The sequence below is a fragment of the Diceros bicornis genome, chromosome 12 (assembly GCF_020826845.1).
Source record: "Diceros bicornis minor isolate mBicDic1 chromosome 12, mDicBic1.mat.cur, whole genome shotgun sequence".
Lineage (NCBI taxonomy): Eukaryota > Metazoa > Chordata > Mammalia > Perissodactyla > Rhinocerotidae > Diceros > Diceros bicornis.
Window position 1 is genome coordinate 76,972,813 of NC_080751.1, and position 24,917 is coordinate 76,997,729.

A 24,917-nucleotide genomic window follows, 5' to 3' on the forward strand; every position below is an offset into this window, starting at 1 on the left:
TGATTACAGAACCCAGCTAATTTGAGGTTGTTTGCCTATAGGCTGTCTCATTTTTATTGCTTAGTCGATTTCACGGTTAGCTAAGGGGTTTAATTACTGGCAATGTGTAAATTTTTAAGACCAAGTGATTCTTAAAACATGGAGAATATTTCCTGCTTCCACCCCCACCTAAAACTAGAGACACCGTTTAAACGTTAAAGTCGTCTTCTCCCCAAAACAGGTAAGCAGCAGTGCCTTGAAGAGAATGTGGGTGTTAACAGTCAACGATTAGTCAAAGTCACAGCCCCGAAGGTGTTGCCACGCTCTGTGGCCGAGTCAGCCTTGAAGAGGGGCAGGCGGCCAAGAGCATGGCCTTCTGACCCAGACCGACCTCGGGCTTAAGAAACTACTCCACTGCTTATCAGGCTCGGGCAAGTGACAGCATCTGAAAATGGATGAAATAATAGTACTGCGTTAGTTTCTCAGGGCTGCAGTTACAAAGTACCACAAACTGGTTATCTCGGACAATAGAAATCTATCGTCTCCCAGTTCTGGGATCCAGATGTCCGAGGTTAGTGTGCCTGTAGGGCTGGTTCCTTCTGAGGCTACAAGGGAGAATCTGTTCCAGGCCTCTTTCCTGGCTTCTGCTGCTGGCGATCCTCGGCATTCCTTGTCTTGTAGACGCATCACTCCGATCTCTGCCTTCATGTTCACATGGCATCTTCCTGTGTGTCTGTGTCCAAATGTCCACTTTTGTAAGGACACCAGTCATATCAGGTTAGGGCCCACCCACTCCAGCAGGACCTCATCCTAACAGATTACATCTACAGCAACCCTGTTTTCAAATACAGTCCCATTCCAAGATACTAGAGGTTAGGACTTCAACATCTGAATTTTGGAGACACCGTTCAGCCAATAACAAGTGCCTACCTCACAGCATTAAAAGGAGGATTAAACGACACAGTGGGGTAAACTGGCTGAGCGTGTCTGACACACCCATTCTGGCTATTCCTGTTAGTTCTTTATTTGAAGGGATTCCTCACAGTATTGTCTGAACTACGGCATATGTTAGTGCTGCTAGAAGTTACGAATGTGTTGGAAAGTCTATCATTTAAATACCATTTACCCGATAGATGGTGAACTCGTGTGTCAAATGAGGTCTGGGCAATGATGGCGGGTGGCAGAGAGGGTCTTGCAGGACTGAGAATGTGGGCCCTGGCTTTCTCCCCGTGTCTCAGCAGGTGGAGAAGTAGAACAGAGCGACACCACAGGCACAGAGACTTTCCCCCCCAGGTTCTCAGAATAAAAAAAGGCCGTGACGGGCAAGTACTGATGAGCCCCATGGACACAGCAGTGATCTCAGAGTGGTGAGATCCAGTCGCTAAGGCTGAGTTTTGAATATTTAATAAAAACTCATTCCTGTAAGATGTGCAAAAACATGGAGAGAAATTCCTTTTCAGGGCAAGCAGCAGGCATTTCTGCATGTGCCAAGAAGCCCCTAGAAATGACAAAGGTTGCTGAAACATGGAGTTCGCTGCATGACCAGGAAGATGAAAGGCGCACCTAAAGCAAGCTGGGAGCAGAGGATGCGGTCGCAGTGCTGGGATGAGCGGGCGGGGCTGCACTCGGAGGGCCAGAGAGCCGGGAATTCTGCAGACCAGCAGAAGTGGAAGCTCCGGGGGGTGTCGGCTCAGAAGAGAGATGCGAGGCTCTTCCAGGGGAGCCCAGCGGTCTGCGGAAGGGCCAGAGGCAGGCATAAGAGTGGCCCAGACACTGCAGGTGTCGGGGTGGGCGGGGAGCGCTGTGGGCCTGGGGTCAGACTGGCAGAGCACGACTGCTTATGGTACGTGCTGTTATTTTTCTTAATACTTTCTATTTAAAATAAACAACTGTGTATTAGAAAATTAAGCAATAGTCGGAGTTTGAGTCTTAAGAGCCATGAGTTGAGAAGCAGCAGGGAGGGGGCCCCCCAGAGGCAGCCCCCAGCTTCCCCACAGAGAATGGTCTCCCAGCCACAAATGCTCAGATCTGGTCTCTGGAGGGCCCAAGGGCAGTGTCATTTTTAACATAAAAGTTCAACTCTCAATTTCCCAATTTCCTAGGAGTCTGCCCTTGAGGGAGGGGGTGACTGAAGAATAAGATTTTTACCTTTTGTCTCTGAGAAACCTCTGTAAGAATCTTGGCTTCTAACGAGTGTCTCAGTACAATCATTTAACGTTACCCAGAATCCAGCATCACTGAATCTCCTCCATCCACAGGTGTCTGACACCCCCAAAGTGTACAAACGATCACGCCACGTTCATTATTTAAAGCGTAGTGAAAGAACCAGAAAGTCTAAAACTTTGTATAAAACAGCTCTGGAGATATGTGAGTTTGGGGTATCAGTAATCTACACTGGCTTCAGCGGCATCACCCCCAGCCTCACCCGCCCACAGGAGAGGAAATGGCCGTGTCGGCTGGAGAGCGGGACTTACCACCTGCAGATCACCATCCAGGTGAGACCAGCCAGGCCTCCGACAAGCAGGGCGCCCAGCACCAGGGAGACCAAGGACGCCTTCGGGAGCCTCCCGGAGTCTGGGGCAAGAACGGAGCTGGTCAGCAAGCCTGCCAGGCCGAGGTCACTGGCCCGTGTGCATGGCCCGACCCCAAGCCCACCCTGACCCTGGGCCGGGCCACCTCCCGCATATGACAGCACGATGCACCAGGGGCACGGACCTGCCTGGAAGCATCCACGTACACAGACAAGGTCCCCAGGTGTGAGGTGAGGGGAGCCTGCAGAGAACAGGTGAGGTGTTTGCCCTTCTCCGGGTGACAGGCCTCACTGCTCAGCATCTCGGACCTTTCTGAGGACAGCAAACATCTCTTCCTCTCGACCCCGGAAAGCACGCGTGAGCCCCACTGCAGAGCTCCTGGAGACCCCAAAAGGACTCCAGTGGGGGCAGAAAGTGGGTGCCGAGCGGGCTGTGACTAGTGGGCACGGAAGAAGACCGCGCTATGATGTATGAATTTACATCCTCAGTGCCCTGCTTTCTGCAGAAGCAAGCCGGGAGGGAGACACGGGTCAAGGGAAGGAGCCATCTCAACCGTGTGGGGGTTGGAGCCCTGGGGGGGGAGCCATGGGAACCAGACAGCAGCAGACTCCCCAGCTGCCCCTCGTCACGCCTTTCTCCAATGCCAGCTTCAAGTTCCAGCCCTTCACTGCCTGGCTGCTCTCCACTGTGCTCAAATACACGCTGCAAACCCTCACTGGATGGGGTCCTGTCTGTCTGGTCGACCCATCGACCTGCCCTGGTTCCTGCTCCTCGGAGAACAGGGTCCATGCCTCTCCCTGGGGCCCCCACGGGCGGGTGCTCCACCAACGGCCAAGGGCGCATGGCAGCACCAGGGCTGTTAGGTGCTGAGGCCTGTCCTTATGCCGTTTACTGCTCTGGTGTGAGCTCCGTACCCCACGTGCAGCCTGGAGCCCCGATGGCCAAGCCAGGGCTCACGGCCTGTAAGGGGCCAACACTTGACTCATAACTTTCATAAGAAGTGGTTAAGAAATATTAGGTCTCTTTGAAAATGCCCTCTCCCACTCTCATCCCCTTTAATCAGGCACAAAGGACAGGCCCACACAGTGACCCGGCAGAGGTAGCCCGGTGCAGAAACAGAGGGGGCAGAGGAGAGAAAGAAGCCTCAGTGCACACTGGGCCTTCACCTTGCTTCTAGCTTGTTGGGGAACATCCTTGTCTGCCCGAGACAGGCCCAGTCATCCTAAGTGACAGACGGCAACAGCAGTGTCCTCACCATCTTCCCCAGCCCCATCCCCATCGAGGAGGAGCCATGGAGACGACAAAGTGGAATCAGGGGCTCCAGGGGGCCTGCTGGTGAGCAGCTCTGCTGAGACTGCACAGGAGGCCCTGACGTCCACCCAAGTTCCCGGGGTGCTTTTCCTTCCCCGGACCCTCGCTCTGCCTGTTGGCTATAAACCCTCAGCTGTCTTTGCTGTATTTGGAGTTGAGCTCAGTTCTACACGGAGGTCTCCCTCCCCTACTGCAGTAGCACAAATTAAATCTGTCTTGACATTTCAACAAGTATCTGTGCATAATTTTTCTTTTACAGGATCTAGAAGCCAAATTACAATTCCCAGATCTACAACTGAGCGGCTGTGTGATCCTGAGCAAGTCACTTAACCTCTCTGTTCTGTATGCGGAGATTAAACATGGTGCTTAGCTCCCTGTGGTAATTCACCAGGGATGAAGCTAGCTGACGGTTTGGGACAGTGCTGTGCGGTCGAGTATTTCACAGCAGTCTTGTATCTTTCGGCACAATCTAGGCGTAGGAATGAGCCGGCTGGCTCCCTGCTCCCACCCAGCATCTGAGACCTAGCAGAGTGGACGTGCACAAGGCATCGCCGGCCACAGCAAGCTAGAAGATGACCCTCAGTTGTCCCTAAGTGTGCTATCAGACGTGCTGTCCCCTCCCCTTCCCGGTCAGGACGCACGAGGAGTGTGGTCTCACCTACACAGGTTCTTCCGTCTTCTCCCAGCACGTAGGGGTCCGTGCACTCACACCGGAAGCCGCCCTTGGTGTTCTTGCAGCGGGCTGACGGGTGGCAGGGAGGGTGCCTCACATCTTGGCACTCGTTAATGTCTGCACACACAGGGCAGGTCAGGGTCCGCCTGAGGCACGGCCTGCGTCCCCACCTCTACCTCTGGCCCCGCCTTTCATGGAGCCACATGGAGACCCCAGCTCAGCGCACAACAGTGAATCGTGGAGCCCCCAGCTCAGCGCACTATAGTGAATCGGAGCTGTCGCTGGTCGTCCTTCTGTTGTAGAAGTCATTAGGAAGCATTCTACCTACAGTTAACCCCATCAGGGCCTCCTGCATGTGACGTCTTTCCTGGACGGCACCGTGCCTCAGGCCAGCCCCATCCGCATCCCGTCACGAGAACCAGGACGAGGGGTGTGGATGAGACAGTACACGCACCTGGGCTCAGCTTTGTCACGGTTGTGTGAGAATTACGTCATTGCCCCCGAAACATTACACTCATCCCACGGATGTGAGATATGATACATGGGTGGAGAAGGACCAGCACGCCCCTGCGGAGCAGCCCTGCCATGGGCTCTGTTCCCAGCAGCCAGGGCAGCCCCTTCCAGGCACGATTCCCTCTGAGCAGCATCCACTCTCTCCTCCTCCTCCCCACACAGTCCCCTGGCTCAGACTCACCGTGTAGAGCTCCCTGTGGCTGTCATAACAAAGTACACAGACCGGGTGCCCTAAAACAACACGGATTCCCCTTCTCGGGGTTCTGGAGGCTGGAAGTCCAGACAGGGCCGCTCTTGCTCCCTCCGAGGACTCTGTGGGAGGATCCTTCCTGGCCTCCTCCAGCTTCCGACAGCTGCTGGCCATCGCTGGGTCGCTTGGCCTGTAGTTACATCTCCCCCATCCTCGGTCTTCATGTGGCCGTCTTCCCTCTGTGTTTCTCCTCTTCTTATAGGGACACCAGTCTATTGGATCAGGGCCCTCCCTAAGGACCTCATTTTAACTTGACTGCACCCGCAAAGGCCCTATTTCCTAATAAAGCCACATTCTGAGGTGCAGAGGCCAGGACTCCAATATGCCTCACGGGGACACGACTCACCCCATTTCACTCTAGCCGTGGGCAGTTTCTCCAAGCAGAAGCCCACGTCAGGGACTGCACATTCTGGCCTCTTTCCTCGAGGACTGCACCCCAGAATATGTGACAGACCTGCCCCGGTGGGGTGACGATGCTCCTCACGAGGAGGAGGAGTAGCCGTCTGAGGCCCGCGTGTCCCAGGTCCCCGTCAACCTGCACAAAGGCCGGGGCTCGCCTCCCTGGCCAGGTGTCTTTGTTTTCCAAGAAAAGCAGCAGACTGTATCCCCAGACCCCACCCCTGCCAGCTCACGGACGTGTGCACAGGTGTCCCTCCCTGAGCACATTTGTGCTGGCCGCGTGTCTCATTCTCCCTGACAGACACAGAAGCAGTTATTTGCAATCACTTATTACACAACCTCCCAGCAACAACTACAGCAAAAGCCACACGGACAGAGCTTTTTATCCATTCTGAATTCACGACTTTAAAGCCCTCAAAAGTGACTCACTACAATCCATTTGCTAGTTTTTTCTTTCCATCAGATTTTTAGGTGGATGGATTTTAGCTGATAAGGAGGATTTGCATAAAGAAGAGAGGAGAGAATCTCATTTGGTTGTGTGTACTAAATATTCAGCTGAGCCGGTAGCCTTCCTTTCTGCAGCCGTGGACATGCTGATGCATGACTTCTCTGAAGACCTTTGACTGGAGCTCTTATGTTCACATTAATTCACCATAGAAGTAAAGAGTTCCCTCTCTGCTATACTTTCCAGTTTATTTTTTCTTTGTAATTCTTGATTTAGAAACTTCCAGTGTAGGGTATAGATCAGGTGAAAAATATTTGTGAACATGAATGAGTACATTTATACTCCGGGTTGTTCCTCAACAATCTTTTGCAGTTTTTAAATTTCAAGATATTATATCTTAATTATAACAAAATACAAAACAAAAACACAGGGTTGAATAAATAAAACCTTAATGCCTTTGCCTTCCTTGCCCCTTCTCACTGTGCTGAGGTATTGGATTAATGAGTTCACGTCTTCATGAAGACATTTATAAATAGGTTACAAATAAATAGGTTCCACTGTTTTAAAAAAAAATCTACATGGGTTCTCCTTATGCACATTACTCTGGAACTTGCATTTTTACTTAGTGGTATATTACGGACAGTATTCCAAGTCAATGGACATACTGCTAATTTATTCAGCGTAAGAGTTCACAGTGTGGACCTTCCAAAATTTAGACCATCTGCTTTTGACTTACTGTGTTAATAACGTTGGATATTAAATACGGGCCTTGTTCTTCTTACTGTACATTTAATTAATTTAAATAGACAAGCAATGAGGTAGACCTTACCACCATCCTCAGTTCACATTTGAAAACACGGAGGCACACAGAAGCTAAGGAGTTGGGGAGACAGACAAAGGAGCCACCGAAACGGCCCAGGTGAGGAAGCATGGAGGTGGGAACCAGTCGGGGCAAGAGAGAAGCTGGTGGACGGATGGCTTGTGAAAGGACTTCAGGGATACAGGAGGATTTTGGTGATATTCTTAGCATCGTCTAGAGGAGGCGGGGAGATATCACGGGCTGGAAGTCGGAGCGCATTCACAGAGCGCAGGTGGGTGAGCACGCTCAGAGGCTGGGACCCGTGGGGCTCTCTGTTACTCGCCTATTTCTAAGCTTTTGCTCCTCTTTTATTTGTACCTCACGGATCCCTGTGAATAAAGCTTTGGGGTCATAAACACCTAAAACAAATAGCCAAAATTAATGCACAAAACGTCCTGGCATTTAGGCAAAAACGATGCAAGGCGCACAAGTCACATCACACCACGTGAAGGCTTCTTAGACCAGAACACACGGCGTGCCACACCCTGAAGCTCACGACAGGGCCTCCTTGACTGAACTGACAACATGAAAACCAGGAGTCTGGGGAAAGTGGGCATTCCAGTTTCGCACAGGCACTAAGCAAAGCAACACCAAAAACTCCCGGTTTGTTATGCTTTTTGCTGCTGAAGGCTGAGCGGCAGAACCTAATTGTGGGGCGTAATCAGAGAGGTAGTTGACGGTAATAATGAATGTGGACAGATGTCGCCACGTTCCAGTACAGCTGGGCTCCTGTGACGTGACATGTCGGGAAGGTGGGTCTCTGATTGGGCTCTCTGGCAGGAACGTCCATGCCCGCAGTTCTCCTCGGCATCGTCTTGATTCTCTGGGTCACTCTCCTCGTCTGCCATCACTCGTGACAAAAACCTAACAGATGTGGGCGCATGCCCGCCTCGGCTCCCCAGCCCTGACCTGCTGGTGCAAGTCTGGGGGTGTAAGATCGCGTTAGTGTTTTCTGGCAATAAACTCCCTCCCTCCCAGCAGGTTTCCGCTCTGTTTCCCATCAGCTCCACGCGCCGTCAACTATTCTCAAGTCATTTCCTAGACATGGCTCTCGAGCCAGCTGTATTTCTTCGATTCTTTGTCCTTTCTCTCTCAGCAAAGGACCTGGACCACCTGAGACAGTGGCCCTTAATCTGACCGCTGACACGGGACTGAGTCTTAGTGGGTCTTTGGGGCTCAGAAGCCTCTCAGTGTTTTCTTCTGCTATTTGGGGTCTAGGAGCAGTTGGCCATGGCAACCCCTCCAGGACAAAACATTCTGGATTTCCAAAGTTAAAATGGAAATTTCTGTTACTGTCGTAAAATATGCATAACATAAATTTACCAACTTAACCATTTTTAAGTGTACATTTCAGTGGCATTAAGTGTGTTCCCTATCGCCACCATCGTCTCCAGAATTTTTCCATCTTCACAAATTGAAACTCTGTAAAAACTGCAAAACTTGCACTCTGTTTTTATTTCTGCCCAATCCTTGCACGCTCATCTCTCTCTTCTCTGATGCCTTGCTAAAGGTTGCATGTAAATGAGTAGCCCACGCTAGGCTCTCTGCCTGCTGCCTGTCTCCTCTCCGAGGAGCAGTCTTGGTGGGCAATCTGTCTATCTTTCAAACGACTGCTGGAGAGAGTTTGAGCACCATCATAGCGTGGATGCTCATGTTACCGGCTCCCAAAATCACTGCCACCGGCTGCTCACTGAGCCGCTGGCACACATTCAGGTTTTGTTGTGCAGTATTTCTGAGTGAGTCAGGTACCACGAGCTGCTCTAACAATGAGTCCCCAAGCCGTAGGGGACCGTGCGGAGGAGTTCCTTCTGTTTCCCAGGACATTCCGGGGGAGCATTCCATTTTGCTGGCTTCTCTGCAGGAATGACTCTGGGACTCAGGCCCTTCACTCGTAGCTCTGCTCAGCATCTTCCACACCCGCCTCCCCACGCCCGCTCCCAGCAGCTGAAAGGGAAAAGCGAGAGGGAGGCGGCTCGGGGAGCTTCTCACGAGGAGGCCGGAAGGAGGCTACAGCTTCTGTTCCCATGCTGCTTGTCAGAAGGAGCGGAAGTCCACACCTGGATGTCGGGAAGGTGGGAATGGGGCCCAGCACAGAGGCGGACGAGCACATGGGCCTGGAAATAAGCTACCACAGGGGTGGGGGTTCTTACTCTACCGATTCTTCCAGCAGAAATTGGCTCTGCCAGCTCTTTACGACAACCTTCCCGCTAAGTTGCTCACTTCTTTTCTTTCTCTTTCCCTGCCTCGGTCACCCTGGTGGGCATGTCTGATGTGGCTGTCTTGATGCTTCATTATCTGGAAATATGTCCACTTGGGAACATGGCTGACTACGGAGAGAATACTTACTTCTATGCCAAAACAGTTCCTGGGAAGGTAGTTACGCTCAGAGGCACCTTTTGGTGAATGAAATTTATTCTTAATTCATATCCGAAAAATGCAGATGGCGTGTGTGGGGGGATACACAACGATAATAAATGTAAAAACCTGTAGAAGAAAAAGAAAAACGCAGATTTGGGGGAAAGTCATTAAACGACTGACCTTTACACACGGGGGGCTGGAAATCCCACCCTTGGGGGGTGCAAGTGATGTGCTCTTGGCCTTGAAGCTCAAATCCGTGATGGCAGGAATACACTAGCACACGTTGTCCAGACTCCTCGCAGAGCACGAAGTCCCCGTCATCCACTCTGTCTGGGAAGCTGCACACGTCCTCTGTGCAGGTCGGAAGGCAGATACAGTCAAATGCGTTCATGCCTCACCCCTCCTGTACCCCGCCCCGTCCTGGCCTCAGGAGGATGTCACCTCAGCACACAGACAAAGCACAGCACTCCTTCAGTGCTGCCCTCCACCCACACCGCCTAGCGCCGGCCTCCAGCAGAGTCACTTTTCTCAGATTCTTCTCCTATTCGCTCGCTCTTAAATCAATTCTGATCAGGCAACACTCTCCACTCCAACAAGACTGCTTTTATGAAGGTTGTCAATAGCTCCCTCGTTGCTAAAGGCACTGCTCAACCTCCAGCCCCATCCTACTCTGATCACCAGCAGCACTTACACGGCTGGTCACTCCCCCGTAAAGCTGACTCTGCAGCTGGATTCCCAGAAACCCCTCCTGTCTCACCACTAGCTGCTTCTCTGTGTCTTCATTCCCTCCCTCCAGTCTGAGCCAGTCTCTGGACTGTCTGAGGACTGCTGCTTTCCAGATGCACTCACCCTAGCTTGTGTCATCAGGTTTCTTGGCTTTGAGCACAATTTCTACAGATGATGCATACAGAGAAATGCCAATTCATGCCCTCTTCCTTGACTGCCACTCTTCCATATCCAACTGCCTTCCGCTCACCTCCACTTAAATGTCTAGCGGGCAGCTCAAACTTGAGGTGTCCACAATGGAGCTGCTGACCTCCTGCCCACACTTGCCCCATTCAGTCCACACCCACGAGTCCACCTTCCCCGGGGCCTGACCCTGGGAGCTTCCCATGATGCCTCTCCTTCGTCATCCTAGGATTAACCTGCCAGGAAATCACGCAGCTCTGTCTTCAGAATACATCTGCTCCCGGGACCCTCTAACAACTTGTACGGAAACCACCTGGGGTCGGGGCCACCTCCCCCCTTCCCGGGAAGACTCCCTCCCCACTGCTCTTCCTTGTTTGCACTGCTCCCCAACCCACCTACATCCCCGACAGGTGGCTGGAGGGATCCCCACACAAGGTGGATCAGATGTGTCCCCTCTTTGTAAAACCCTTGACACCTCGTATCTTGCTCAGAATAACAGATAGAAGTCGTGCAGGGCCCCGGGCCTGGTGCCGTCTGACATCTTTATTTCTCTGGTCTCATCTCCTACTTCTCACCTCCTCACTCACCCCTCATACCGGTCTCCTGTGGACCCTTGAACACCCAGGCACAATTCAGCCCCTCGAGCTGGCAGGTGTTCTTTTCCTTTGAATCAAAACTCATTCGCCTCTCCATGGATCCTTCCCCTCGGCCCCATGTGCTTTATGCTGTGGGCTTCCCATCCATATAGGGACGTGCTATTCACATCATTATTTATTTGCTTGCTGTCTGTCTTCCTGTCTAGAGTGTGGGTGCTGTGAAGGTGTCTATTCCTAGGCATGTGTCCCAGGCACCTGGAAAAGTGCCCATCATGTAGGACGTAGCCATTAACACACCTGAAGCTCCTACCTGGAGCAGGCACTCTATACACAGAGCTGACGTCACATGTGACAACAGGAGAACAGGTGACAATTTATGTCGAGTGTAACTGAGGCTGGGGAGAGGTAACTTGACCTGTGGGAAGGTGTGTGTAGTATGAAAACTGAAGTCAGGAGACCTGCATTAAGTCTCAGCTCTGTCATTGATTAGAAGAGTAATTTGGGGGGTGTGACATTAAAACGGAAATCTGTGCTTTGCTAAACTAAATCCTGAATAACCTCTAGGTTCCTGGTGAATCTTAAGCCTTCCCAGAGCCTTCTTCCTACAGCCAAGTGTGGGCCACTCTGATCTTAAAAATACGTTACGGAATGTACTGCCTCTCCACCAGTGGCGCTTTTGCCCTCCCGCCAGGGGACAGTAGGCAATTCTGCATTAACTTTTCGTTGTCACAAATCGGCGAGTGCTACTGGAATCTAGCGGGTAGAGGTCAGAGGTACTGCTATGTCCTACAAGGGACAGGACAGACCCCACAACAGAGAGTGAGCGCCCGAGATGCCACAGTGCGAGGCTCAGTGCCGTGACGGAATCGTTCATGCAGCACTTAGCCACATGGGATGGTGTCTTTTTACAGGGGGGGCCCAGGCTGATACCTGTTTGTCAGACTTCCAGCTCCTTCCTCCCCAGAGGAAGCAATCCCAAAGACAGAGGGCACAGTCCTGTCGTTTTCTCCGACCATGCCAATTTAAAACAGCCTCCTGAGAAGTCACACTTCCTGTCATGAAATCTCTGCACTTGAACACAATTTAAAAAGGGGCTTCAAGTTACCTTGAGGAAAGGCCTCCCTCCACACTTCCAGGTTCATGCCTGGGATGTTCTCACACGACTCGAAGTCCTGGGGGAAGCTTCCAACGCGGAAGGCGTCGGCTGGCACGCGGGGGAGGCCGGTGTTGTCGCAGATGACACGGGACAGAGAATGGCGCTCCAGCTCACGCCGCTGAGCTTCGGTAAACACGTGGTGGTTCTCCCACCAAAACCTGCACAGAGGAGAGAGTGATGAGGCACGGAAGACGTGGCCCCCGGCCTCGCTTCCTGTTCAGCGCATCCTCCAAATCCCTTCCTGTCCATGGCTTTGCGACAATGTGCCGGAGGGCCAGACTTCCAGGGAGGGAGGGAGGCAGGAAGGAGAGACACCGGGATGGGCAGGCAGTGGCCAGCTGCAGGCCCGGCACTGGACCAGAGCTGCTCTCATAGACCATTCTTTCTATTATTGTGTCAATCGACTTCGCTGCATTCATTTCACCTGGGGTGGACTGCTGTTTTTCTGTTTACAACTGAATAATGACAACAAAACTCAGCTTTCAAGAAAGGGCCGCTGTCTGCCCTGAAGGCGACGTGCTGCTGAGGCTCTGTCCCTGGCCTTCCCTCCGGGCCGTGACCACAGGGAAACTGCGATACCACACTCGCCCCTTCCTCTCAAGATGTTACATCATGACAAAGCCCCAATAGCTCCTGGCCTGAATGCCATGAGGCATTTCTGTCTCTTTATCATAGGAAGCTTTTCTCCCTCCCTAGGCAGGAACACATTCCTCCCCACGTGTGAAACAGAGGCCTCGTCACATACGGATCAGCTCATCGGGTTCTGTATTTGGGAGACATTCAGTTATAAATAATCAGGCTGAGAAATGCACAGCGTCCCTCTGGAGTCTGTCTCCAGAGTCTGCAGGTGTGTTTCCAACTGAACCCACGGGGGTGGTGACACTCACAAAGGAGACGCTGAACAAAATGCCACCCTCTGAGTTAATGGCTTCCCACGTCCCAGAAGATCTCAAACCACACAAGTTTAGTAAAGATGCAGTTCTGAGTGAGACGGCTTCTAATCATTTCTCCTCAGGTACTCTTAGCTATGTGAAATGCCCCATCTCAGAAATTAAGGATAAAATTTGTAGCGGGGGAAGGACAGGAACCTTAGAGTGTGGTTAATGAAAGAATATGAATATTCTTGAAAAAAATCTGACCCAGGCACATGACTACAAAGAAAGAAAGAATTGGATGTGTAGGGATCATTAAAAGAAAAAGAAGACATTTTCCCCTTGCTGTCTGTAGTGTCCCCAGTTCCCACTTCATCCCAGGCTGTAGCACGTGGAGACCAGAGTCACACCCAGGAGCTGCGGCTCCTGGGAGTTCTCACTCCCTCTGCTCAGGGGGTTCACGACTCTGCGTTGACGTTGGGAAGGGAGCAAAATGTGTGCATGCGAGTGAGCCGGACCCTCAGCTTTCTGCTGCAAACAAACCTTTGCTGGGGCTGGAGGTTGAGGGCTGGAAGAGGGGGCAGCATGTGTCCAAATGAAAGCCCACTCACTGCTCTCGCACGGCCCGGGGTCTTTGGCTCAGCCCCTCAGTCAGGCTCCATCACCCCTACCTCAGCACACGTGGTCAGGAACACCCAGAGACGGACGGACTTTCAGGGTGGTCACACAATTCCTTCTTCACACCATGCCTGCTGATTTGCATGATTAGATAATGTGGAAAAATCGACAATAGTGCACAGTGTTGAGTGCTCAGAACGCGCTATGTGCTTTGAATTTATCTTCTTCTGTAACAGCCCAGTTTTATGTTTGAGAAACTATGACTGAGAGAAATAACCTGCCTAGGACCACAGAGACCTCAGCAATAGAGCCAGGGTTGGCGCCCAGATCTGGCTGACTGCAGATGAACCCTACAGAGCGCCACTTTCTGTGTGGCCCATAGAAGTAACTGGTTACAGACACTTACCGGTCACCATCCCTCAGGGCCTTCATTTGTTTTCCAATGATACATGCAAACAGGGGACCCGTTCGAGCCCTTGGGAGGAAGTTTTCAGCCAGGCCGCCCAGCCAGACGTCAATGTTATCAGGGTGCTTGTACAAGTCCATTAACCTGTCAGCGACGCCCCGGTTGGCGATGGCGGTGCTCAAGTTGGCCCGCGTCTCCAGTCGGGGCAAGCCGCAGAACTCTCTCCAATCGTTGTAACCTGCACAGGGAAGAGAGGCCACATACAGGCTTCCTTTCACAGGGGTCCGGATATTCATTCCATCTCCCTCGTTGTGGAGCATAGTGCATTGAAAGTTGTGGCTGTGGCAACAGAGTCCTGCCCATAAAGTTCAGATACAGAGAAAAGCACTCCATCACCCTGTGCCCGGGAGAGTTCAACGTTTGGGAATACTTCATCACAGACTTCAGGGGTCTTACTGGAGCGTCTGTTCATAAACAAGCTGGGAAGAGCAATAATGCCGTGTCCAAGACGTCCAGGGGGATTCGCCTCATTACCCAGCATACTCAGTGCTCGTCTCGACAGAGCAGCTGAGACAGGTCCTCACCTGCCGTTTGGAGTTCATCTTCCATAAAAACCGTGAGAGTGCGCAGATCACCAACAGCACACTCGCTCACTCTCTCGCACACACTAGGGAAAGGGACACACAGCAGCATCTTTGTCTGTCTGACCAGCTGTCTCCTGTATTGAAGATCTCTCCCTGTCTCCCGTTGCTTCAGGGTACTCTCAGCCTCTGTCCCTGATGAACTCTGGCTTCTTCTATTCCTCCTCCCTTCCCCTCTGACCCTGAAGTGCCCACCATCCCAGACCCTCCGCTCCTGTCTCTGGCCAGGCTGAGCCGCTGCCTTTGCCCGAGACGCTCTCTCCTCGTCTTGTCTTGTGCCGTTTGTGACCCACGCAGCTCCTTACACCTACCCCCTCATCCCACTGATCTTCCTTTAGGGGTCGCCTCCTCCAGAACCTTCCTTTCTCCTCAAGGTGAGGCGACATGAACTTCCTGCCTTAGCACACTGAGTCTGGGCAGAACCCTCATCAAGGTTCTGCATTATTTTCTCTTTGCTCATTCATTCCACTACCTGCGGCCCTGTTGTGAGACCTGTCTTGTTTTATTCCCAGTGCCTCTTGCATAGTATATGCTCAACAAAAGTGCCATATGCTCACATGCACACAAAGAAACGCATCTAGGACTGGGCCGAGTCTCTCAGGGATGCTGAGGCATTCATGGGACAGAGAACTGGGGGGCTCATGGTAAGGCTCCTGTTTAGATGATACAGAACTAGAAGAAATTATCACATATTTTCCAATTAGAGTGAGGGAAGATATGTAAATGATAAAGAGACTTGCTGAACCAAGGGAGGGAAACCCTCCAGGTATAGAGGACAAATTGGAAGAACATAAATTAGAAGAAAGAAGAGATAAATTGAAGAAAGAAAACATTAGTGAGAAATAAAATCTGAGCTTTTAGAAAACCACTGTCAAATGTGCTGGGTCCATCTTTTAAAATGGCGGGACCCCCGATTCAAATTCATGAGGACCAAGCGTGTGCGTGCACTTTGCTCTTGTGTTGGAGCATCGCCAGCCTTGGTCGGGACCTCGGCCCAAGAGCTGCTGCGTCTGGTGTAGGTTCCCCGGAGCTCCCCCAAGAGGCTGCTCTACTGCAGTTCAACACCTGCTGTTTGTAGATGGGCTCTTATGACTTGTGATTCTGTTTCCAGATGGGCCACCCTCAGCCCTCTGTCACAGACACTCGGGAGGACCACCGTCTCTCTCTTAGAGGTGCTCCTGTCTCCCTGCCTTGGCACCACCAATGGCATTTCTCCTTCATCACATAGCCTGTGACATGGTCTATTTCAGGCCCAACCATCACAAACATACCCTCCAAATTTCCCATGATCCAGTAACTGATAGCGTAGAAGCGGTAAATTTGATTTACATAGAAAATGTACATTCCCAGTGCTTGCCATAGGGCTTGGGGAACACGGCAGTTATTTCATTGAATATCTGCTGAAAGAAAGCATTTATTTGTAGAATAGTCAAAACCCAAAATATTAAGTCAACCAAAGTTCCAAAGTCAGGAGGGAATGTTTCTGTCGTAACATAGACCATCTTTATTTAAGTGGTAAAAGGTAATAAAAATCTTTCAGTACCTGTGGGAGAATGGCATTTCAAGTTTTACACAGGAAAAAGGAATTAGAAAGATACTTTCCTCCCTACTGCTTTAAGAGAAACATGTTTACATTCTTCTCCAATTCCAGAGGGAAAATTTGTCTGGGAATGTGGCAGAGATAAGGGTCCCGGCACCAGAGGTCACAGGACTCCGGGGTGAGGAAGGTAAGAATACATTTCAGATGTCCCTGTCTATACGAGCCAGCGGGGGGGAAGGAATGGAAAAGACATCTTTTGGGGAACGTAAGTTGGATATTTTTTTTTTCTTTTTTTTTTGTGAAGAGATCAGCCCTGGGCTAACGTCTGCCAATCCTCCTCTTTTTCTGCTGAGGAAGATTGGCCCTGGGTTAACATCCACGCCCATCCTCCTCCACTCTGTATGGGACGCCGCCACAGCATGGCTTAGCCAAGCAGTGTGTTGGTGCACTCCCGGGATCCAAACCAGCGAACCCCGGGCCGCCGCAGCGGAGCACGCACACCCAACCGCTTGCGCCACCAGGCCGGCCCCTAAGTTGGATATTTTATGATCTGTGGAAAGTAAAACAGAAGAAGACTTCATAGTATAATGGAGGTCGTCGTCACATAGTTATAATGAGCATTTCTCAGTAAGCTTATTGTCTAATTTAGCCTCAGATCTAACTAATCAGGTCTAATTAAGTGTTCATTATGTATGCTGCCTTCGTGTTGCATCCAAATTCCTCCATTTGCTAAAACTGAGAATTGGGGCATTGCCTAAACTCTTTATGCTTCAGTCTCCTTAACGATTTTCTTAAGTGATCATAATTCACCCTCCTAGGGTTTTGGGGGGATATAAAGAGCTAATACATGTACAAGGTTTAGAGTGGTCCCTTAGAGCAGGTTCAGGAGGCCCTGAGCAGAGAGGGCTTTGCTCCCAGCGGTGGGTCTATAAAGAGTCACCAACGCACATCAGCAGAGCACCCAAGTCAGCAGGAAGAGACATCTGAGGCATGGTCCCTGTCCTGGAGGGCTCACAGGACACACAGAGAAGCACATCTGCACACGGAAACTGGGTGTCAGGCAACTAAGGCCTCCGGCCGGTAGGTCGACCAGATCGCTGAACCAGGAGCCCAAGGAGGGAAAGCCACAGTGGGCAGGGGGTCAGGGTTGGCCTCAGGGAAAGATGATATGGATTGGGACAGGTGAGGGGGGCTGGGGGGTCCAAGTAGGCATGAACAATGTGGGGATCAGGAGAGCACAGGGGCTGCTGCCTGGCCCGAGAATAGGGTCCCCACTCACGCCAGTGGCCAGGAGATTGGACCAGGTGGTTAGCGACAGCCTGATGTGCGCTGGCCAGAGGACAGTGCGAGAGGGAGAGACAGGGAGGAGAGCGGGCATTCTGACCTCCCCCATGAGCGCTGTGCTGCAAATGCCTTCCCCAGGAAGCCAGACGCAGAATCACCCTCATCTGCCCAGGAAACTCTGCCTCCCTCTTCTGGGACGTGCTCTTTCTAAACACCACAGCTCATTCCCTACCAGGAGGCTCTGGGCCCTCTGCGTGCTTCTATCATCTAAGAAAAGTTGAACGGCCTCCTCAGTCCAATGAACTAGAGCAGTGATTTAAAAGCCTGTTTCTTAGATGTTGGCAATAGATTTGCAGACACACTTTACTTCAAATCAGCCTCTCAAAGAACAGGGTGCTAACTTGGCAGATCATACAGCACAATGGGAGGCGAGCATTGGAAAGGCACCCAGGAGCGGTGGCAGACCTGGCAGGCCGTGGTCCCGGCCCCTCTGCAGGTTGAGTGATGCCAGATCCAGGGTCCCCGAGTTCCCCAGTACGAAGAGCCTCTCCGTCAGCTCCTCGTTCATCAGCTGGTCCTGCACCTGCAGCTTGGCTGGTCTTGCGAGAAGGCCCCTCAAGAGGGGGTCCAAGCCGCCTGGAAAACACCACGGGAAAGGCAATGAGATTTCTCTGATGCGTTCCAGAGAAAGAGAATTGAACCTCAGATCGTAAATCATGCTGGTTCTTAACAAACGCCTTTCTCAAGTGCAGGAATTCACTGTGTGTGATTCCAGCTTTCTGAGCACTCCCGGGTGCCCCTTATGGGGACTAGCACCCGACTGGACCCCAGAGGATTGACTACGTGGTGTGAGGTCGTGCCTCCAGGTCACAAGGGACCCAGAGATGAGCCCGTCAGTTCCTGAAGTTCCCTGTTCTGTTTTTCAGCAGCAGAAATTCCACAGTCAAGGGAGCATTTGCTGAATTCAGTGTCTACGAGTCACAGGAAGATGTGGCCTGGCTGACGGACCAGTCAGCGTGCCCAGGGCCCCTGCTCCCCCCACCCCAGAAGCCCCAGCCTTGCCCACGGGACCCCATATGGAGAAGGATTAGACAACTCCCAGCTCCCTGCCAGCCCAGCCACAGAGAATCAGTCTTTTCTCGGGTCAGCCTGGCCTCATGGTGCCCCGACAGCACAGCCCAGGGAGCGCAACGTGCTGGTCTCTGGGGTGGCCTGGTCACCACCAATGCCGGGTCTTCTGGGGACCCGGCTGACCCCCAGCCTCTCTCCCACAAGCTCTGCGTGGAGTGATGTGGGAGCAAACGCAGTACAGCGATGTCGTCCCCACCGTCCCTCCAGCCCACATCCACCTGTAGCCAACCACATTTTGAGGCAGGTTAGAAGCTTCCAGACAGACACAGAGAGAACACACAGGCGAGCGTAGGAATAACCCTTCCGAACACCTCACCCTGGAATTAAAATGGCTTTTCCGAACAACTCACTTCCGCGGGAAACCCAGCCATTACATTCTAGCCCTGTTTGGAGCCGAACACGACAGATGCGGTTAGAACAAACAGAACGTTCTTGATGAAAACGGCATTATTTGCAGCGTGCAGGTATAAATGGCAGCTTCCACTTCAATATTTTGAAATAATGGCTGGAGAGCTAACCCGCAACCAGGTAGTTTATCCTGTGAAATCTGAAGAACTTCAGAAACCTGAGAGAAGGAGTTTTTGATGAACACTTCAGCCTTTTAAAAAGCTTCGAGTACGTTTACTTTCTCCATAAACATGGATAGCGGGGCAGCATTCAGCCAACTGCCTCGGGGAAGAAGGGCGGAGCCCCTGGCCTGCGGGGGTGGGTCAGTCCCTCTGGGCCCAAGAAGAGGCCGGAGGGGCCTGGGGGACGCACCTTCCCCCAGGAGCCTCCAGGGACTGAAGAAGGCGTCCCGCAGCCACAGCCTGGGCAGCGCCGGGTGCTCCTGGAAACGCGCGTCCAGCCGCCGCACCAGCGGGTGGACCGTGGCGTGGCCGAAGCGGAAGGCGGCCGTGGAGAACACGTTGGACACGGTGGGGTCCACGGTGGGGTCATAGCCTGTGTAGGGGCCCACGTGCTGCCGGAAGGCCTCGGGGCCCAGGATGCGGGGCACGTAGTCCCGCATCGTGATGATCTGTGGAGAGAGGGAGACAGCGAGCTGCCGAGCCCAGGCCGGGTACAGACGGGGGCTACAGTCAGGGCGACGCGAAGGAGGGCTTCCCCCTGCACCCCGGGGTTCAGAGTTCTCCCAAGAGGGGCCCGGCATCCGGGTAAGGGAGCAGGTACAGCAGTACCGACCGTTCGTGATCGAGCCCGCCCAGCTCTCAGCAAGTATGGGGTTGGGCGGGCCACATCAGAGATGCCCTCAGACACGCTCCAGGGCAGCTCTGGCTGGGCAGGCCACCCAAAACTCAGGGGACCAGAGCACTAACGGGGGGGCTGCCTCCTGCCAAGCTCCTTCCAGGAACGCAAAAACATTTCCATCCAAACCGTCTTCTCCCTTCGCCCCTCTTCACCTGAGACCCTCCAGTGACACCTGAACTTGAAGCAAAAGTCAGAAATCTAGTGCCTTCAGGGAATCCTGGCCCCAGACGCTCAGGATTCAGACCCACGGGGGCTCTAATCCTCTAACCCTGCTTCTCGGCTGTGTGACTCCGGGAGGCTTGATCAGCCTCTCTGAGCCTGTTTCCTCATCTGAAAAAGCTCTTTCATAGAGTTCTTGTGAGAATAAAAAGGATGCATTCTTCTGTACGTTAGGTAGGCTATGCAGTGTTATTTCGGATAGAGTATACAGCCGATGTATGTATTACGTACAGCAGATCCATGGCGGTCAGGTACCTCCCTCCCCCCAAAGTTTAAAGGAAATGATCCACACGCTAAGGATGACATACGATCTGATGGCTCTCACAGTTACAACTCAGGCAGGGACTAAGATCCCTGTCTCGCTCCTTCTTTTTCCCTTCTGAATTGTCTCCATGAATCACTTGTTGGTTCTTTGTCAGAGCCACAGACACAGCTGTAAAGGGCCTCAGCAGTCCCAGCAGAGCCTGAATTTGCACCCTGGGTTTTACAGAGGAGACTAAATTCCTATTCCTGTCCCACCCCGCGGAGCTGCGTTGCCTCATCTAATACGAGAGGACAGACACAGTGCAGGAAACGGCGGAAGCGCCTTTTGTGACCAGGTAATGAGAACGGCAGGGACACACCTTATCTGATCTGACCTGGTCTCTGCTAACACAGTTTCTTGCCCCGAAATAAAGGCCTCAAACTGAGCTTCTCACAGAGTGTTGTTTTTTATGGATATTCAGGACGTGCATTAACAGGGCGCCATTCCAGGGCAGTGATGGGGCTGGTGGTGGCCCGGGGTGGCTCCTTGAGGGGAAGACCCGGTCAGTGGGCACCAACGTGGCCTCGGGCGCTGGCCGGCACAGAACGACTCCCTGCAGGCAGTCGACAGTGAGAGCAGCTTCCTCTCGTGTGAAACAACAATAATACCTGATTCCCAGAGCTTTTGCCAGGATTAAATCAAAGGAGAATGTATGCAAAGTGCCCTGTCGACGGTAAATGATGGCGCAATCATAGGCCTTGTAATTTCTATTTCACTCAAGGTCCCAGCAGAATTATGTACAAGGGTCTGCTTTTAGGTTTAACAGTATTTCTTTCAGCTGTGAAAATCAATCAAATTGTTTTGGTATTTAAAGAGAATATTTTGGTCAATAAATTGCATTTAATGAGGTATAAACCAATAGGAAGGATTCTATCCTAGAATATAAGGGTCTTATATTTTGGCTTATGGGTTTAGGAAAGTAAGCTGTTAACATTCTCAGATTGCTTAAAAAAATAACAGATAGCCTTTTCATGCTTGTAATAAGACATTGCTTCCAAACGATAATGCGTTCTCTGAATGCAAGATTTGGACTTCACGGCAGGGGGAGGTGAACAGTGAGTCCTGGCGTGTGGCTTGCTGTCCCAGCTGAAGGGTGGACGGGGTATCGCTACATGGCCTGCGTGCTTTCACCTCCGAGACCTGGACAGACACAGACTGCAAGGCTCTGCCCAGTGCTTCTGAGCTGACGCGTCAACCCCTGAGCTGATGCACTGGTCAGTGAGACGCACCCACGTGTCCATCAGCATTCAGAGAGCGGTTCTGACTTCATCACGCAGAAACAGCCCCCAACCTCATCAGCAGCGTCTGGCGCCACAAACGTGTTGGGGGCTCCCACGAGTGTGGCCCTTCGCACTCTGAACGTGGGCGGCGGCTTCCCTTCTGCTGACCTTCTCTGGGTTCTTCTCCCCACGGTGAGGGAGAGGGCTACCCTCTTCTCCAGCAGGGCGCGAGACAGCTTCAGCCTCAGGCCGACTGTTTCCACGACGCCTCTTCCCCTCCGCCTTGCCTGGGTCTGGCTGGTGATCCCCGAGGATGGCGGCAGGCATCCTGGGGCACCTGCTGACACAGGCTGACTGGCTCCTCTCACCCCCGGAGCAGCGACCCACGCAGAGCAGGGATCCGGCGGTTCAGGGACCCCACGCGCCCTCAGCTTTGACCTTGTCCGACACGCCCCTCTTCACCACTTTCTCACCATCTGGTCTGAGACGCCACTCTCCCCAAGGGGGGCAGCAGCACCCTTTGTTCTGGCCGACGGGGCCTTAAACATTTGAGTCACAGGTGCGGCTCTTGGACATTTCCACGGCAATTCTTCTGCAGACTCCTCCAGTGTCTTCTTCACTCGGTCACAGGGGGCCGGGACCTGTGTCTCCCACCGCATCTCCCTGGGTGGGCAGGGAGGTTTCTGTCTCCCGAGGGCGACCTCCGTCCAGCTTGTCCATCCTCATCCCGACCTCCCGGTTCCCTGCTGCTTCTCACAGAGGCTGTGGGCTCAGGCGTCTGGACCTCTGCTTGCCATTGTGGCCCAGCACAGAGGAAGGATGGGAAGCAGTGGGCATGAAGGGAGCCGGCCAGGAGGAAGGGCACCTGCCCAGGAGGACCAGGAGCAGAGATCTGCACCAAAGTCACCATAAATGAGCATTTGGGAGGCACTCACTCAGCCAAACGTGCGCCTCAGTGAGAACCTCTCAGGGCCAGCCTGCTCCCTGCGGAAGTCTCGCACTTTCTCTCCAATTAGCCTGACTATAACCCGCGCAGTGTCGGTTCCCCAGAGACGGGATTCCCATCTTGTACTGAGGGCTGCTCTGGGGGCTGAGGAGGTGCACCACCGACCCACAACGGGGTCAGCCAGGGTCCAGGTTTGCTCCGTCCTGCAGGCCACTCTGCAGCAGGAACCAGCCGGACATGGTCCCCCTAAAGGCAGGGGCTGGCGGCCTGGAAAGGTTGGCCTGGGGGCTGGAGCCGCTGCAGCTCATCTCTGGACAGAAGCACCTAGACCTCGTCCGTGGACATTCAGGTGCCAGGGGACGGGGCAGCAAAAGCTCCCGCTGAGGGACAGTCCTTCCTCGAGTCTTTCCAGCCCCGGCTCAGGAGTCCACTGTCCGTCTTTATCCATCTCTCCCTCCGGGAAGAGTGACCGACGGACCCGAAACAAGGCTGGGCAGGTGCAGCTGAGACCTGCTGCCGAGCTTCAGCTGCGAGCCCCTCTTCCTTGAGGACGGCTGCCTCCTGCAGACGGGCGTGCGTAGCGAGTCTGCTCCTCTGGGTCTGGCCTGGCCTAAATGACCTAATGGAAGTCTTTGCTGGTCCCTGTGGATCTGGGAAGGAAGGCTGTCCTGTGGAAACGGCTCTGCTCTCCAATACCCAGGAATATTCACAACCAAACCAAAAGCTTCTGTCCCCTGCAGGCCACCACTCCTCATCTCCTGTCCTGTCTCTGCCCCACACCTGCACTGGCAGCCTCTCCTTCCCACCTCCTGCCAGTCTTTAGGACACAGGTCCTGTCGAGTGAGCACCAGATTCTGAGTTCTGTGTGTAACACCCGAGATTAACTCAGGGGTGGTTGTAAGTGTGAGAGCCTGATCTTGGTGGCAGGAGGCAGGGCTTATGGAATTGGGGACCTGCAGGACCCGAGGCCACCAAGGGCAAATCTTCCTGAGCACTTCCTCTGTGCAAACCTCCTAAGATGATGCTGGCCTCTACGAGCTCGCACAAAGGAGACCCCGGGCTGGCATCCAAGCAGAAGGGCATCAGTCCGGGGGGCCAAGGGGACACTTCAGTCAGCTGTCCACAAACAAGTCCTGAGCAGAGCTCTTCATGGACAGTAGGGGTGGGGTTGGACCTTGAGAAATTTAGAGTGGGTGTGGGGCTGGACAGATGCAGGAGAGGGAGAAGGTGCTCCTTGCCCTGAAGTTGGGCCTCCTGCTTCGGGCTGGTTGAGCTGACCAGGAGCAGAGAGCCCCAGCCCTGGGTCAGCCCAGCCCTGGCTGGCTCTCAGGAAGAGGCGCTGGGGATGGGCAGACGCTATCTCTCTTTTTAAAATTTGTGCTGATATTTTTACTAATTACCTAATGCTTTTCAGGAGGAGAGAGATTCAGATCCTAGGTCACCAAACTGTGGGTCATAAAACCGGGGAAAGAGTGACAGTCTTCCCAGCCACTGTTGCTCTTTCAAATACAGCTCGAAGTCTCAGCTGTGGTTTTATCTAAACATTAAACACAGCTTCTCATCATTTTAAGGTTTCAAAGGTGTTCTCAAAAAACACTACAGAGAAGCTACTGACTGAAAAAATACAAAAAGAAAATTGAAAGTGAAATGTAAAACTAAGAAGAAAAGAATATCAACACTTTAAAAAAGCAGAAAACTGGGGCCAAGTGGTTCAAGTTCTGCACTCTCTGCTTTGTCGGCCCAGGGTCGCAGGTTTGGATCCAGGGGAGGCACCTACACCACTCGTCAGCCACGCTGTGGCAGCGTCCCACATACAAAACAGAGGAAGACTGGCACAGATGTTAGCTCAGGGAAAATCTTCCTCACCAAAAAAAATAAAAAAGCAGAAAACAGAGCAAATGGACGGCAGAGGTGGAAACGCGATGCTGAAATGCACCTTTCTATTGATCGTTGTTCTTTACTTCCTGAGAGGAACAGGCAGACAAACGACAGTGTTTCCAGGCAGCTGGGGCTCTCAGAATTCCAGAATTCAACTCTCTCTAACTTACAAGTCCAGGGCCACGCGGTGCGTAAAGCACACCCTGAAAAATACCAGAACTGTCCTGAGAAGAGGGACGGGGCCCCTGACAGTCGTGGCCCTTCCCTCTGTGAACAGCGGGCGCATCGGGAAGCCAGCCGCTCACTTCAGGCCCCGAGCTGCCCCAGGTTCTTCCTCCTGCAAACAGCGTTTGAACCAGATCCTGGCTCTGGGGAGACGGCCGGGCAGGGCGCCGGGATTGTTCTTGGGATCTCGGCTTCATTCATAGAGTCAATGTGTTTCCCGCAGTGCCTGCTTTGTGCCGACCCCTCCTAGGTGCTGGGAAGGAGTCAGACCCACGGAAACCTGCGTCTCCCTGGAGCCCACATCCGGGAAGGGCACAGACGTGTCACGACAAAACGGCCAGAACACAATGCGTCCCGTGGTGGCGACCAGGAGAGGGAGAGTGGTCACCTGGGGTTGACCTCAGAG

General features: G+C 52.8%; 1 protein-coding gene across 1 annotated transcript in view; it reads right to left on the reverse strand.

The window, feature by feature from the left end:
- Positions 1-2,449: 2,449 nt before the first annotated feature.
- Positions 2,450-24,917, reverse strand: part of TPO (thyroid peroxidase) — a 52,398-nt gene continuing 29,930 nt past the window's right edge. Inside the window, exons 8-14 of the mRNA XM_058550697.1 lie at positions 19,231-19,489; positions 17,806-17,976; positions 13,876-14,113; positions 11,929-12,137; positions 9,499-9,669; positions 4,480-4,611; positions 2,450-2,553 (exon numbers count right to left, since the gene is read on the reverse strand). Coding sequence (XP_058406680.1) covers positions 2,450-2,553; positions 4,480-4,611; positions 9,499-9,669; positions 11,929-12,137; positions 13,876-14,113; positions 17,806-17,976; positions 19,231-19,489 — 1,284 coding nt within the window. The remainder of the gene's footprint in view (positions 2,554-4,479; positions 4,612-9,498; positions 9,670-11,928; positions 12,138-13,875; positions 14,114-17,805; positions 17,977-19,230; positions 19,490-24,917) is intronic.